This window comes from Phocoena sinus, chromosome 3, assembly GCF_008692025.1.
Source record: "Phocoena sinus isolate mPhoSin1 chromosome 3, mPhoSin1.pri, whole genome shotgun sequence".
NCBI classification, from domain to species: domain Eukaryota; kingdom Metazoa; phylum Chordata; class Mammalia; order Artiodactyla; family Phocoenidae; genus Phocoena; species Phocoena sinus.
In genome coordinates this window covers 89,833,849-89,849,316 of record NC_045765.1, presented here as the reverse complement: position 1 = coordinate 89,849,316, position 15,468 = coordinate 89,833,849, and the positions used below count along the sequence as shown (strand labels likewise).

The 15,468-nt window shown below is 36.3% G+C and overlaps 1 protein-coding gene across 1 annotated transcript in view; it reads right to left on the bottom strand.

Annotated features, from left to right (window-relative positions):
* Nucleotides 1-15,468, bottom strand: part of SLCO6A1 (solute carrier organic anion transporter family member 6A1) — a 98,274-nt gene that overhangs the window by 67,608 nt on the left and 15,198 nt on the right. The window contains exons 3-6 of the mRNA XM_032626530.1: nt 14,028-14,213; nt 12,043-12,139; nt 5,209-5,330; nt 4,250-4,362 (exon numbers count right to left, since the gene is read on the bottom strand). Of these exons, the coding sequence (XP_032482421.1) occupies nt 4,250-4,362; nt 5,209-5,330; nt 12,043-12,139; nt 14,028-14,213 (518 nt within the window). The remainder of the gene's footprint in view (nt 1-4,249; nt 4,363-5,208; nt 5,331-12,042; nt 12,140-14,027; nt 14,214-15,468) is intronic.

Genomic DNA, 15,468 nt, shown 5'->3' with positions numbered 1-15,468 from the left:
CTATAATGTTAAAGGCAAGAGCCTAGATGTATGGGCTTTTCTATTGAATCTTAACATTACATGTCTGTAAGGTGCCTGGATTTTAGAACATTTGCTTCCCCATATTTTAGGCTTTTTATTTTTCTTTCTTTGTAATGGCTCCAGAAGCTCAGATCATGTTGCTTCCTAGAACGTCTACTTTTTTCTTCCTACATAAATTATTATCAGTAGCCCTGAACTTTATGAAGGCCAAGTGATTCTTTAATTGGCTCCTGAAATTGAGTCCTCATATGCTACAACTGAATAAAAAATTCAACTTTTTATGGCACATACGGAAAACTTCCTGAAACAACACTCAAATTGTACTGACTTTTCAATTCTTAATCCACTCTAATCCATTTTTTACACAAAGTTTAAAAGTTCCTAAAACAAAATTTATATTATGTTCATATTATTCCCCTACTTAAAATAAACTAGTGACTTCCTACTGCATTAAAAATAAAATCTAAATTTTTTACCCTGTCCCACAAAGACATGAGTCTGAATGTCTCTCCAACCTATCATTCTATCACTCTCCCAACCAAGTAACTATGCTCCAACACAGAGGTCTTCTCTAAATTGAACATACCCAAATCTTTGCTTCCTCAAGGTCTTTCCACATGTGTACCTTGTGCTTGGAATTTTCTTAACGACCATTCTTCACATGGTTAATTCCTTCTCATGCTTTAGGTTCCTCCATTTAAATGCTCCCTGTTCAGTGAAGCCTTCTTTACCCCTCATCTAAAACAGGTTTCACACAATTTTCTCTACTCAGTTGTTAATCAGTTGTTTTTAATCTGTGGGGTTTTTTGTTTGTTTGTTTGTTTGTTTTAAATCTGAGACCCGGGCTTCCCTGGTGGCGCAGTGGTTGAGAGTCTGCCTGCCGATGCAGGGGACACAGGTTTGTGCCCCGGTCTGGGAGGATCCCACATGCCGCGGAGCGGCTGGGCCCGTGAGCCTGCGCGTCCGGGAGAGCCCGCAGCAGTGAGAGGCCCGCGTACCACAAAAAAAAAAAAAAAAAAAAAAAATCTGAGACCCGTAAGTTCCATAAAGACATGGGTATTAGTTACTAGTTTATCTTTAATACTGTTGCGCTGCACCCCACAAGCCTATAAGGCCAGTGCCTGCCCAGCTTTAAAACTGAAGAAAGAGCCTGGAGTCAGTGACAGAGACATCAATGGTTTAATGGATGGGGGAGCTTACATGTCTGAGGCAAGGTCCTGGAGCGACATCTCATTGTGTGCAGCAGACCAGCAGACAAGACATGGCAGCAGGCTTTGCTGGGGGTGCGGGGGTGGGGAGGAGGGGCGGGGACTGCCAGTTATAGGGGGAGTCAGGTTGGCTCACCAGGTTACCATGGAAACTAGCAGAGCGGAACACCCCTCACCGCCCCTTTGATAAGAATAATCACTAGCTGGGCCTGGGGCAAGTGTGTAGAAAGGTCAGTCAGGTGAGTAGGGTTTAGGTGAAGCAGGCACTGATGGAGCAGAGGAACGTACAGAGAGCCAGAGAACAGCCACCTTGAGTGGCCTGACCATACAAATACCAAACACAGTGACACTACACAATTAAAAAGAGATGAATAAGAAAAACTAAAATAACAATCCGTTATATTGTACTACTATGCGCCAGGCACTGTTCTAAGCACCTTACATCTATTAATACGTTTAATTCTAAGTATGTATATAAGATATGCACTACTATTACCATTATTTTATAGAAGAGAAACTAAGGCACATAAACGTCCCCAAAACTATTTAAGAATCATTTTAAATGGTGGGCTTCAACAACGGTTAACTTGTAATCATTTAAAAATTAAATGGGTATGGTTCTATCAGGTCGTAACAAAAAAATAGTTTCACTTTTTAAAAGAGTAACAAGTTATTCCATTTAAATTACACACCAATTTGTACTTGATAAATGAAAATGAGAATTCCTCAAATTATTGTTTATATAAAGTCCAGGTGGGCTCAAAGCAAGGAAACTTCATTTTGACTACTGTTTTGCTCTTGGCCACTTTGTGGCAGTATGTTAGGAATATCACAAGGTGATTTACCGTTTGTGTAACCTTCCTTCTTCCTAGAACAGGCACCTATCAGAAACTAAGTTTACAAGCCAACGACATGTACAGAACCTGCTCTGTAACTGTGCTTTCAGAATTAGGGTAAGTAGAAAAATCTTTGATAAGTCAGTGATTTTTCAAAGTGTAATCCTAATTTCCAGAGTTTTGAAATGGTTGTTGAAAATTTTGCCAGTTTCAATTACTGCTTTTTGGAGCTTAAGAATTTCTAAGCTCCTTACTCTGACATTCTGGAAGTCCTTTCTAATAAACTTTTAAAAAGATTAAGATATCTTCTAGTTACCCACCCAGACAGGTGTTAGAAGTCTAAGACTGTTAACTGGACATTATATTATTTTGTATCCTAACACTAGCAATCAAAGCACTCTATTTCCAAGAAAGAAATATTGGAATTGGCTTGTTTTTGTTTCTTGCCTGGCAATAATTTAAAAAAAAAAATCATGTTTAAATTTTCTGAAAAGTATATTTTAACAACTGTATTTTAATTTTTAACAATGTGAAAAAGTTATACCCAACTTATTTCAGTACTGTTAAAATATACACACGAAATATTTTGTAAAAATTAAAATTAAATAAAAATCTGAATGAAATATAATCCATTACTGGGAAGAGTTCATGATTTGATAAAAAATAAACACTTTCGTGTTTGAATGAAAACAAGTAAACAAAATTTCTGATTTTATACAACAAATCTATTCATTTTAAGAAAAATTAAACTATTATAATAAAAAGTACTATCTGTAACACATCCAATATATACATTTATATGATATGATATTTTGAACAAACATCTATGAAAGCATTAAGGAGAGAGAAACTCATTTTGCCTAGGAATGTAAGGTAAGATTTGACAAAGAGCTTTTCTCAAATGGAGAAGAGAGAGAACATTTGAAGTAGAGAGATTTACATCTACAAAGGTAGAGAATAATAAAAGTACCCAATATGTCCAGGGAAGAGCAAGTGGGGGAGATAGGGATAAATTTCTGAGATGAGGTAGGAAAATTCAGTTGATGGTATTGTGAAGGGTCTTCAAAGTCCCATTGAAAGAGTGTGAAATTCACCTGCCAAGTACTGTGGAAAATGACTTGATAAAACCTACCTGTGAGAAACACAGTTCTTCAGACAACATAAAGGATGAAGTTATGAATAGGAAAAGAAAAACCAAATTGAATAAAGAATCACTAGAAGTTGGTTTTTTTTAACCCCACTATGTCTGTACTGTAGGCTGTGTTTCTCACCCAGAAAACGAAGAGTTCTTCTCCATTTGATACTGAGATGAGATTATTTTCCATAAAATAAGATGTTCATTAGTTTTGCTGCTTTGACTGGTGGGTCCATAGAAGCAAAACTCAGTCATAACCTGTGAGAAGGGCTGACAGGACCTTTATCTGGGTAAGGTCCTTCCTATAGGTCATTCTGAAATAAAGATAAACATTTCTAAATGAAAAAAAAAAAAAGATGTTTGTGAGAAGATTTGTTAACTTCTAAAGTTCTTTTCTAAGTTATTTAAATATAGTAAAAAGATAATGTTAATACCTCTGTCGTTTTTTTTTAAATTTATTTATTTAATTTATTTATTTTTGGCTGTGTTGGGTCTTCATTGCGGTGCACAGGCTTCTCATTGCAGTGGCTTTCTCTTGTTGCAGAGCACAGGCTCTAAGCCCAAGGGCTTCAGTAGTTGTGGCTCGCGGGCTCTAAAGTGCAGGCTCAGCAGTTGTGGTGCATGGGCTTAGTTGCCCCACGGCATGTAGGATCTTCCCAGACCAGGGATCGAACCCATGTCCTCTGCATTGGCAGGAGGATTCTTAACCACTGCACCACCAGGGAAGCCCCCTTTGTCATCTTATTAAATGGCTTATTTATTTATGCAGGGAGAAAATAAACTCAATATAATATAAAAGTCAAATTAAAAGCAATAGAAGAAAGAAAAATACTTGGTACCAGTCTTTGACACTAATCAAGTTCTTGGTGATGCCAGTTAGGTGAAATGGGTTCTATTTTCCATTACCTATAAAATGAGTAGGTTAATTAAGACTTCAAAAGTTCCACTCAGATTTAAACTGAATACTTTATAGTTATTGTCTTAAATCCACTACAAAAGAATTGTACATGTCAATTTAATTTGCTTGTTTATGTAAAATTTTACTTTACCCCAAAAGTAGCAAATAAATCCTTGATACTAGCTCCAAACTCCTGATCTTTTGTTTGATCTCTGTCCAACAAATGAGGCTGTTTACGTTCTCCGGCTTTTATCCTCACTGTGCCTATATGTTAACAAGTAAAAGAATCTTATGACATGTTCAAATAACTAAAACACATATTATAAACATACATACACATGCCAATACACCCAGTTTGTCTTGAAATGGCAAGTGAGCTGTTTTTGAACATGCTAAAGTCAATCTAGCTAAAAGGCACATTCTTCTAAAACAGTGCTGTCCTAAAGAAAATTCTGTGATAAGGAAAATTTCCCATATCTGTACTCTCCAGCACTGTAGCCATTAGCTGTACCGTGGCTGTTAAATACTTGAAATGTAGCTCCTACTACTGAGTAAATGGATTTTTAATTTAATTTAAAACTTAAATAGCCACATATGGTGACTACAGTATTTGACAGCACAGACGTAAAATATAAAAGCACAAACTTTGATATTACTAAAAATATTTTGTGCCAATGAAATGTACTACCACTAGGAGAGTATTCGATTTCTCTAACGTTACATGTATATTTTAGTGTTTCCAAAAGAATTTTAATAGTTATTACTCTATCTTACAACAATTCTATGGGGTAATACATGACTTAAATCATGATAGGTAAATAGGTTTAAATATGCTTCTTTCTTTAAGAAAACTTCTGAATTTTAGATATAAAGCATTTTTAAAGAGGAATGACAAGAAGCAAGAATATGCACTAATGAAAGTCTGGTACATAAATAATACTTGGCTACATGCGGCTTTATTTGTTCAAATAATACTAGCACATGTCACTGTATGTCCATGACAGAACGAAATGTACACAGAAAGAAATGCAGTTCAGCCATATTCTGAGAATTGGTAGGGATGAAGAATATACTGTCCTTTAATTTAATGAATTATATTTTTATAGTCACCTCGAATACCGTGTGGAAAGCATGAAAATGGTATTAATGTAGACCATGCAATAACTGCAATAATAACAAAATGAATCCACCAACTCTGCTGCCAGCGTTCATTATCATCACTGTCTTCAACACTTTAATAGAGAAAATGAAAATTTTCAACTTTGTATATTTTAATACAAACAAAGCCATGATTAAACAGAGCAAGAAAGAGAATTTTCTGTTAATTTGTTATTGTTTTGCTGAAATTGAGTGGTTGTGAGTTCTCCAATTACGTGGTTCTCTTTTGTCCTGCAGGATACTAAATTTTTTCCTTTCCCCACTTTTCCCCTGTCCATACAGGTGACGAAGAGTAATTCTCTGTTCCTTTTAAACTTGTTTCTCCAACAGAAGCTATGCATTTAGAAGACATCACTCTAAATCTCTTCTCTTTTTTGAAATCATTCCTGCCCCTTTAAATCATGTGCCCAATTCTTTAGGATAAGCCTGGCCCTTTAAGTTGCACAACTAACACTGTATCTGGGTACGTGACCCTTTAAATCACATATACTTGGTAATCTTTTTCTTATAGTCCCTTCTCTGAACTCTCAGATTGAGTGTGTATTACCCTTCTAGTGATCATACCTAATCATGCTTTGATAGAACTTTGTCTTCTTTCTTCCCTGTGGTTTTTCTTGGTTGGCCTTTGCAAACTACAAAGCCTTGCAGTGGGCAGGGTGAGATGGAAATGTGAAGGATCCTCTGCTGGGATTTGTTGATTTTTCCTTTTTTACTCACAGTTCTTTTGCAGTTTCAACATCCTTTGTCTCCAGTAATGCTCAGGCCATAATTTTGTGGGGGATTTTCTCAGCTGTGACATTATTTTGTATCAATGTAATGGTATTAGCAAGTGGGGCCTTTAGGAGGTGATTAGGTCATGAGGGTAGAGTCTGCATGAATGTGATTAATGACCCCAGATAGACTTTTTGCCCCTTCATCCATGTAAAGACACAGGGAGAAGCAAGGACACCAGGAAGCGAGATCTCACCAGACACTGAATTTGCCAGCACCTTGATCTTGGACTTCCCAGCACACAGAACTGCAAGAAGTAAATTTCTGTTTTTGTAAGCCCAGTGTATAATATTTCTGTTACAGCTGCCCAAATGGACTAAGACAGTACAGAAGAAAAATTCCTGCCTAGAATAAGTATCTTTCCCTATAAAGACAAATCTCTATGTTAAAAGAGGGCCAACCTAATAACAAAGTAATCAACCTGATGACAGCTTGTCTCCCAATGAATGTGTCATATCGGGAACTCAGGGTTGACCTCTACTACTGACGAATTGGATACTCAGCAGTAGGAATACTCATATCCTAGTAAATATTCTTGTTGAGAGATTGTCCTTAGTGTGAAGAAGTCCATGTTACTGCACTCATGCAAACTCACCATTACTGTCACCATGGCCACTTTTCACATGAGCTTATTGAGGAAGAATTAGGGTGGTTAGAAAAGAAAAGAGAGAGGCTGGCTAACATTAACAGGATGGGACATCTTGTCCAGCTGATTAAAGAGCCTCTTCCAAAGTACATACCCTTTTCATGTGCCAGTTCTAAGAGTTTCATCCACATATCCTCCTGGTTACCTTTTTTTTTTTAAATCTTTTTCTAAGTCCTTGGCTACACAACCATAAATTAGTATAAATTTATACCTCAGGCCATCCCTCCTTCTATGCTAAGTGGACAACCAGCCTGAAGTTCTACTCACTAGATTGATCTCCTGATTTCAAGGCCACTGTTGAGTAGAGTTGTAATATAGTGGCCATCCCCTTTCTCATCTCAATGAGAGAACTTAATATTCACACAATTAAATGTTTCCTTTTCCCTGGGAATATTTTCTAGTATTGTTAAAAGAAGCCTTATGACCCAGAACTCTTAAAATAACTTCTGTCCCTCCAGTGATTAAATGCTACAACTATTTAATTTCCTAGTCTTGCCCTCCCTGAACTTAATCCCATCCTACAACCTATGATCATTTTAGTAACTATCTTCAATTTACTCCCAGCAAGGAGGTTATCTGTGCATACAAATATGCAACCTAGTTCTGGAATCCTAAAGCTACTCCTGATACTATTTTTAGTATCAGTCAGGATACTTACAGGAAACAGATGGTGTACTCATCTGAGATAATTTGAAGAGAGAGGGACAAGAAGACTATTTCCAGTGATGTGGGCGGAGTTTAGGGAAATGAACAGGGTACAGCACAAAATTATGGGGTCAGCAGTACAGTAGCAAACTGTTATGACAAGCCTTAATGTCAAGTGGAACAGTGCTTAATAAATGGAAAAGGAAGCCTCAAAGGAGGCGTCATCTTCAGAATAGGAATACAGCCAATCTGGATACAACCCCTGCAGAAACTGGAAGGATAATACTCTAGCCTTAATTTGCTCCTGCCCTCTCATTTGCCAGTGCCTCTCATTGGCCAAATCCAACTGAAATCCAGAGTTCAAGGGATTATGTTGAGGCTTTCAATATAGCCTGCTGGGGAAGAAAAGAGACTAGAGAAGGTTTTAGAAAGGTGGAAGTGAATTTAGAGAGTCAAAAAAAATACATCTAACACATATTCTCTGATACTTTATCTGCCCACCCACCCTGCCCCTTCCAGCTACCAAAACTTCACTATGGCTAAGTAAGAACCCAGATGAGCTGGCAGGGGAGCTAGGAGGAGAGCTTCCACATACGATCTGTAGCAATAAATAACTATGGAAATAGTTGGCAAGTTGGCAATAAATAAGAGGAGCTAGTTGGCTTCTGTACCTCAGTTTTAATTAGTTCTACGTGTATATAAAACCAGAGTTTCAGAAATGGAGGGTGGACCTTTCTGTTTTCTTGTAGTGGTAGATTTTTATCTCCTTCATTAACTCCGTCATCTTAATGAGAGAACTAAAAAAGGCAATAAGTCACTTATAGTACCACTTCCCAATACATAATTAAATATAACTTTAAAAATACATATTTAGGGACTTCCCTGGTAGCACAGTATTTAAGAATCCACCCACCAATGCAGGGGATACAGGTTCAAGCCCTGGTCCGGGAAGATCCCACATGCCTTGGTGCAACTAAGCCCGTGTGCCACAACTACTGACCCTGCGCTCTAGAGCTCGTGAGCCACAGCTACCTAGAGCCTGTGCTCTGCAACAAGAGAAGCCAGTGCAATGAGAAGCTTGCGCACCACAACAAAGAGTAGCCCCCGCTCGCTGCAACTAGAGAAAGCCTGCATGCAGCAACGAAGACCCAACACAGCCAAAAATAAATAATTAATTTTTAAAAATACATATTTATATAGCAAAAAGAAGGAAATAGTAAAGACTAGAGAAGAAATAAATGAAACATAGAATGGAAAAACAATAGGGAAAATCAATTAAATTAAGAGTTGATTTTTTTTAAAAAATCAACAAAATTGACAAACCTTTAGACCAAGAAAAAGACTCAAATAACAAAAATCAGAAATGAAAGAGAAGATATTACAACTGATGTCACAGAAATAAGAAAGGATCATAAGAAACTACTATGAACAATTTTATGCCAACAAGTTGGATAACCTAGAAAAAATGGAAAAATTTCTAGAGACATATAACCTATGAAGACTGAATCATGAAAAAATAAAATATCTAAACAGACACAGAACCAATAAGGAGAGCAAATCAGTAATCAAAAACCTCCCAACAGGGCTTCCCTGGTGGCGCAGTGGTTGAGAGTCTGCCTGCCGATGCAGGGGACACGGGTTTGTTCCCTGGTCCAGGAAGATCCCATATGCCGCAGAGCGGCTGGGCCCGTGAGCCATGGCCGCTGAGCCTGTGCGTCCGGAGCCTGTGCTCCTCAATGGGAGAGGCCACAACAGTGAGAGGCCCACGTACCGCAAAAAAAAAAAGAAAACCTCCCAACAAAGAAAATCCCAGGACCAAATGGCTTCACTGGAGAGTACCACCAAACACTTAAAGAAGAAGTAATACCAATCCTTCTCAAACTTTCCCAAAAAAATTAAGAGGTAAGAATACTTCCAAACTCATTCCATGAGGTCAGCATTACCCTGAAAACAAAATCAGACAAAGTACTACAAGGAAACTACACACTAATATCCCTGATGAATAATGATGCAAAAGTCAACAACAAAATACTAGCAAACCAAATTCAACAACATATTAAGAGAATCATACATCATAACCAAGTGAGATTTATTCTGGAATACAAGAATGGTTCAACATATGAAAATCAGTTAATGTGATTTACCCCATTAACAGAATGAAGGACAAAAGCACATGATCATCTCGATGCAGAAAAAGCATTCAACAGAATTTAGCACCCTTTCATTGTAAAAACACTCAACAAACTGATAATAGAAGGAAATTACCCAACATAATAACAGCCATATATGAAAAGCCCACTGCTAACACTGCACTCAATGGTGAAAAACTGAAAGCTCTCCCTCTAATATCTGGAACAAGGCAAAGACACCTACCTATTTTTAACACTTCTATTCAACATAGTACTGGATATTCTAGCCAGAACAATCAGGCAAGAGAAAGAAATAAAAGGCATCCATATTGGAAAGGAAGAGGTAAAATTACCTCTGTTTGCAGATGACATGATCTTCTATTTAGAAAATGCTAAAGACTCCAAAGAAAAAAACTATTAGAACTAATAAATGAATTCAGCAAAGTTGCAGGATACAAAGTCAACACAAAAATCAAGTGTGTTTCTATACACTAACAATGAGCAGCATGCAAGGCAAAGACTTGTACACTGAAAACTTCAAAACATTGCTGAAGGAATTAAAGAAGATACAAATAAATGGAAAGACATACATGTTCATGGATTTGAAGACTCAATATTGTTAAAATGCCCTTAATACCCAAAGTGGTCTACAGATTCAATGCAATCCCTATCAAAACCTCAACAGAATTTTTTGCAGAAATAGAAAAAAAATCCTAAAATTTCATATGGAATTTCAAAAGATCCCAAATAGCCAAAACAATCCCAAGAAAGAAAAATAAAGACAGAGGCTTCACACTTCCTGGTTTCAAAATATATTACAAAGCTATAGTGATCAGAACAGTATGGTACTGATATAAAGACAGATATATAGAACAATGGAAGAGAATAAAGATCCCAGAAATATATTCTCATAAATATGGACAAATAATCTTTTACAAGGATGAAAAGAATACACAACAGGGAAAGGATAATCTTTTCAATAAATGGTGCTGGAAAAACTGGATATTCATGTGCAAAAGGATGAAGTTGGACCCTTTCCTTATAATATATGCAAAAATAACTCAAAATGGATTAAAGATCTAAACATAAAACCTGCAACAATAAAGCTCCCAGAAAACAACATACAAAGAAAGCTCCAAGACATTGGATTTGGCAATTATTTTTTGATATGACACCAAAAGCACAGGCAACAAAAAAAATTAGAGAAATGGGACTACGTCAAACTTAAAAACTGCACAGCAAAGGAAACAATCAACAGAGTGAACAGAAAAACTATAGAATGGGAGAAAATATTGGCAAACCATGTATCTGGAGTAGGGCTAATATCCAGAATATAGAAAGAACTGCCTCAACTCAACACAAACAAAAATCTGATTTTAAAAATATGCAATGGGTCTGCCTGCTGATGCAGGGGACACGGGTTCGTGCCCCGGTCTGGGAAGATCCCACATGCCGTGGAGTGGCTGGGCCTGTGAGCCATGGCTGCTGAGCCTGCGCGTCCGGAGCCTGTGCTCCGCAACGGGAGAGGCCACAACAGTGGGAGGCCCATGTACCACAAAAAAAAAAAAAACATACCTGAAAAATATGCAATGGACTTGAATAGATATTTCTTCAAAGAAGATATATGAATGGCCCACAAGTATGTGATAGGATGCTCAACATCACTAATCATCAGGGAAATGAAAATCAAAACCACAATGAGATATCACCTCATACATACCTATTAGGATGGTTGTTAAAAAAAAAAAAAAAAAACAATGTGGAAGTTCCTCAAAAAAATTAAAAACAGAAATACCATACCATCTAACAATTCTGGGTATATATCCCAAAAATATTGAAAATAGAGTCTCAAAGAGATATTTGCACACCTATGTTAATTGTAGCATTATTCACAATAGCCAAGAGGAGGTTGAAGTAACCTAAAGGTCAACTGACAGATGAATAGCTAAAGAAAATGTGGTTTATACATACAGTGAAATATTACTTAGCCTTAAAACAGAAGAAAATACTGTTATATGTTACAACATGGATGAGCGTTGAAGACATTATGCTAAGTGAAATAAGCCAGTCATAAAAAGACAATTACTTCATGATTCCACTTATATGAGGTGTCTAAAACAGTCAAACTCTTAGAAACAAAAAGTAGAAGAATCACTGCCAGGGCTTGGGGGTAAGGGGGAAATGGCAAGTTGTTGTATAATGGATATAGAGTTTCAGTTTTGCAAAACAAAAAAATTCTAGAGATACGTTACACAACAATATGCATATAGTTAACATTACTATATTATACACTTAAAAATGGTTAGGATGGTAAATTTTACACTATGTGTTTTATACCTCAATTAAAAAAACTATATGTGGAAATAGTAGTATGGTTGTCATTATAAGTTGTTTTTTGAATTATATTTCAAACAGCAAAGATAAAATGTGTATTTTAGATATATTTATATATATACATATGTGCATATCAGTCACATTTACATATTTTTAAAATAGTAATTACAAATTATATATTTATAAGCTACAGTATCTATCCAATAAATATTTTATACAATGTAAAACAGAAAATAAAGAGAAAAAAAAACCCCAGCCTACCTTGTCTCAAAAGTACTGTTCACAGAGGCCTTAATCAAGGGTGCTCCTATTGCATACCCCAAAGCATATCCGAGTATTCCTGCAGCTTCCACAAGGCCTATAAAATGGATAACTGAACATCAAACAACTACATAACCCAATTTTGTTGTAAAAAGATAAAAATTATCTCACTGCAATGAATTATTTCTGAAAGCTTCATGGAATATTCTATTAGTCTCCAAAGAAACAGAACCAATAGGATATTGAGGGAGAAACAGAGAGACAGAAACAGAGAGACAGAGAGTCAGAGAGCGAGGCAGAGACTTTAAGGAAGTGGTTCATGAAATTGTAGGGCTGGCAAATCCAAATTTGTAGGGCAGGGTGGCAGGCTGGAAATCCACGTAAGAGTTAATGTTATAGTCTTGAGTCCATAATTAAATCTACAGGGCATGCCAGCAGCATGGGAAAACTCAGGCAGAGTTTCTACACTGTAGTCTGGAGACAGAATTGCTTCTTCTTTGGGAAACCTCAGTCTGTTCTAAAAGGCTTTAACTGATTAGAAGAGGCTCACGCATATTATGAAGGGTAATCTGCTTGACTCAAAGTCTACTGATTGTAAATATTAGTCACATCTAAAAATTATCACAGAAACATCTAGACTGGTGTTTGACCAAACAACTGGTTGCCATAACCTAGCCAAGGTGACACATAAAATTTATCATCATACATATTATTCAATGCACATATTAGAAAAACTCAGATAATTTTGTAATTCACTGTACCTTATTTAATCTATATATTAATGTAATATAAATAAATATACATATATTTAATACAAATTCAACGGGTCTTATTTCAATTTAATTTGTGGTACTAAAGCAAGATGATACTTTAACATAAACATCACCTTTGCATCCTTCACTTTAGCTGCCAGGGTGGCAGGAGGTAGCAATAAAGTAAGCTACTCTCTGTAGTGTATACATGTGTTTTAACTGCTATTCAGTAGAATCAAAAGTAAAACAAACAGATTTGTTGCCACCATCAGCCAACGGTAATGAATGGCTACAATTTTTTCTCTAAAAACAAACATAAATATGAATATTATCTATTTTAGTTCATTGATATGACTTTCCTTACCTCTGGTGGAAAAATTATTATTTTGGTGAAAAATGTTATTTTCTGTTAAGTCACCTTCACAATAAGTATGTAAAAACAACTTTAAATTTTTTTCCAAAAATGATAGTTAGATAACCCTGTATAAGTAGATGATCTACCAGGACCAGAAGCTATTACAATATAAAGAGGTACAGATTACTGTACCCCAGGGCTACTTATTGTGCTGTACACTAGCATGAAATATTATAAATAGAGGATACTACACTGTAGCTAATTAAATAGCACATCACTCCTCTCCTTGATAGGATGAATGAGATTATGTTTTCATTAACTTCAAAATATCAAAGCTGGGCTTCCCTGGTGGCACAGTGATTGAGAGTCCGCCTGCCGATGCAGGGGACACGGTTTCGTGTCCCGGTCCAGGAGGATCCCACATGCCGCTGAGCGGCTGGGCCCGTGAGCCATGGCCGCTGAGCCGCGTGTCCGGAACCTGTGCTCCGCAATGGGAGAGGCCACAGCAGTGAGAGGCCCACATACCGCAAAAAAAAAAAAAAAAAAAATCAAAGCTCCCCAAAACGATTGTGTTAATGTACGTAAAGAGCTTAGTAATGATTATTTCAGCACCACACTGAATCTTGCTCTAAGCAAGCATAAACAATGTTTCTATTCCCTTATGGACATTATGGCAGCAACATCCCACTATATCCTTGATATTAGCCAAAAGGCCAAGAAGTGATACCCCACTGTATCCTTAAAGTTAAAACATACAACTACTTGAGCAATTTAATCTGGTAATTTGAGATTTTTTTCCCAGTGAAATGAACTGCAGCCTAAATAGGTTGATAGGATGAAAATATATAAAAATCATATTAGAAGGGGAAATAACTTGCCTAGATAAATACCAGCTGAGTGTGTGGCAACGCTGTTATAAATAAAGGTTATTCCAAGGACATAAAGAGGTATAGCTGCTATTCCCTGCACACTCTGCCCAAGGATGAAGAACGTCATATATTTTGATTGGAATGATAATGAAGCTTTCTTGCAAGCCTTGACCATCTTCATTTCTTGGCAAGTATCTTTTGAAAAGATAATTATATTTTTGTTAAATGAGTCAAAAGTTAAACATACAACAAATACGCAGTATCTTCTATGAAATGTTTTACCTTTTATAAGTTATTTCCACCATTATGCTTTTATTTTAGTTAACACTCATGTATATTGAATGTAGTAGTTCTATAATCAATCGTCATGTTCTCAGAAAAAAAGCAACGATAAAAGAAAATTTGTGGGAATACTGGAAAATATGCACATATTATAAACTCAATATAAATGTGTATGCATAATTATATGTATATATATACTTATGTGTGCATAAGTATATACATACATATATGTATATACACACACATACACACATATTCCTCTTAAATTTGGCATCTGGTACCCCTGAGTTTTGACCCCAGGGTAAAAGTATTTCTAATGTCCTAAATTATCTGAATTACTAAAGATTACCTTCTGAGTTTAGTTCTAGATCCACTTCTTCAGCAATCTTCACATTAACTTCGTGTTACTAAATAGTTTCCCATTTTAGACCCACTAACTTCTAGAATACAGGTGCATAAAGACAAGGCATTATACAATAAAATTTTCTCTCTGTTGCTCATTATATGGTAATGTACTAGATTTTAAACTCCTTTAGGTGACAGTGTATTTCTTATGCTTTTCAAATTCACATGGTTGTAAATCAATAGTAAATAAATGTTTGTTGGAATTACATTTGTCATTAGATTGGTAGATCCAGGTAATGCTAATTAGATCATTCTGACCGTGTCTATTTTGATTGGAATTTAACAAATGCTCTTAAAATATTAGTGGAAAACTGGTAATAGTATAGACTGCAAAATAGTACACAAATGGAAATTTTCAGGTGGTTCAGTATCCACAGAGAATGAAACTTGATCCCACGTCAAATGGAAGGAGGTCTCTAGAATTGGGATCCAAAATACTGATTCAATTTTACATAGACATGTTAACTTGTGGTGATATCAGTATCAATCTGATATTTCCAACACCCTAGCTTCTTAGTTCCTTGAACTCCTCTCCGTTCATCTACTTGTATTCCACTAACCCTAGCTACTCATTTTAAACTTTTGGAAAAATAACTACAAGCCTTCCTTAATTGTAAGCATCCTACAGTCAAACTCTCTCTATTTTTCCAGATCACTCCTTCTAGCAACCCAGCTGCTACAATCCTTAAAACTCACCAAGATCTATAATCAATCCATTGATCCTGCTCCTTTTCACGATCTCAATGTCCCCTTCATCTCCTTA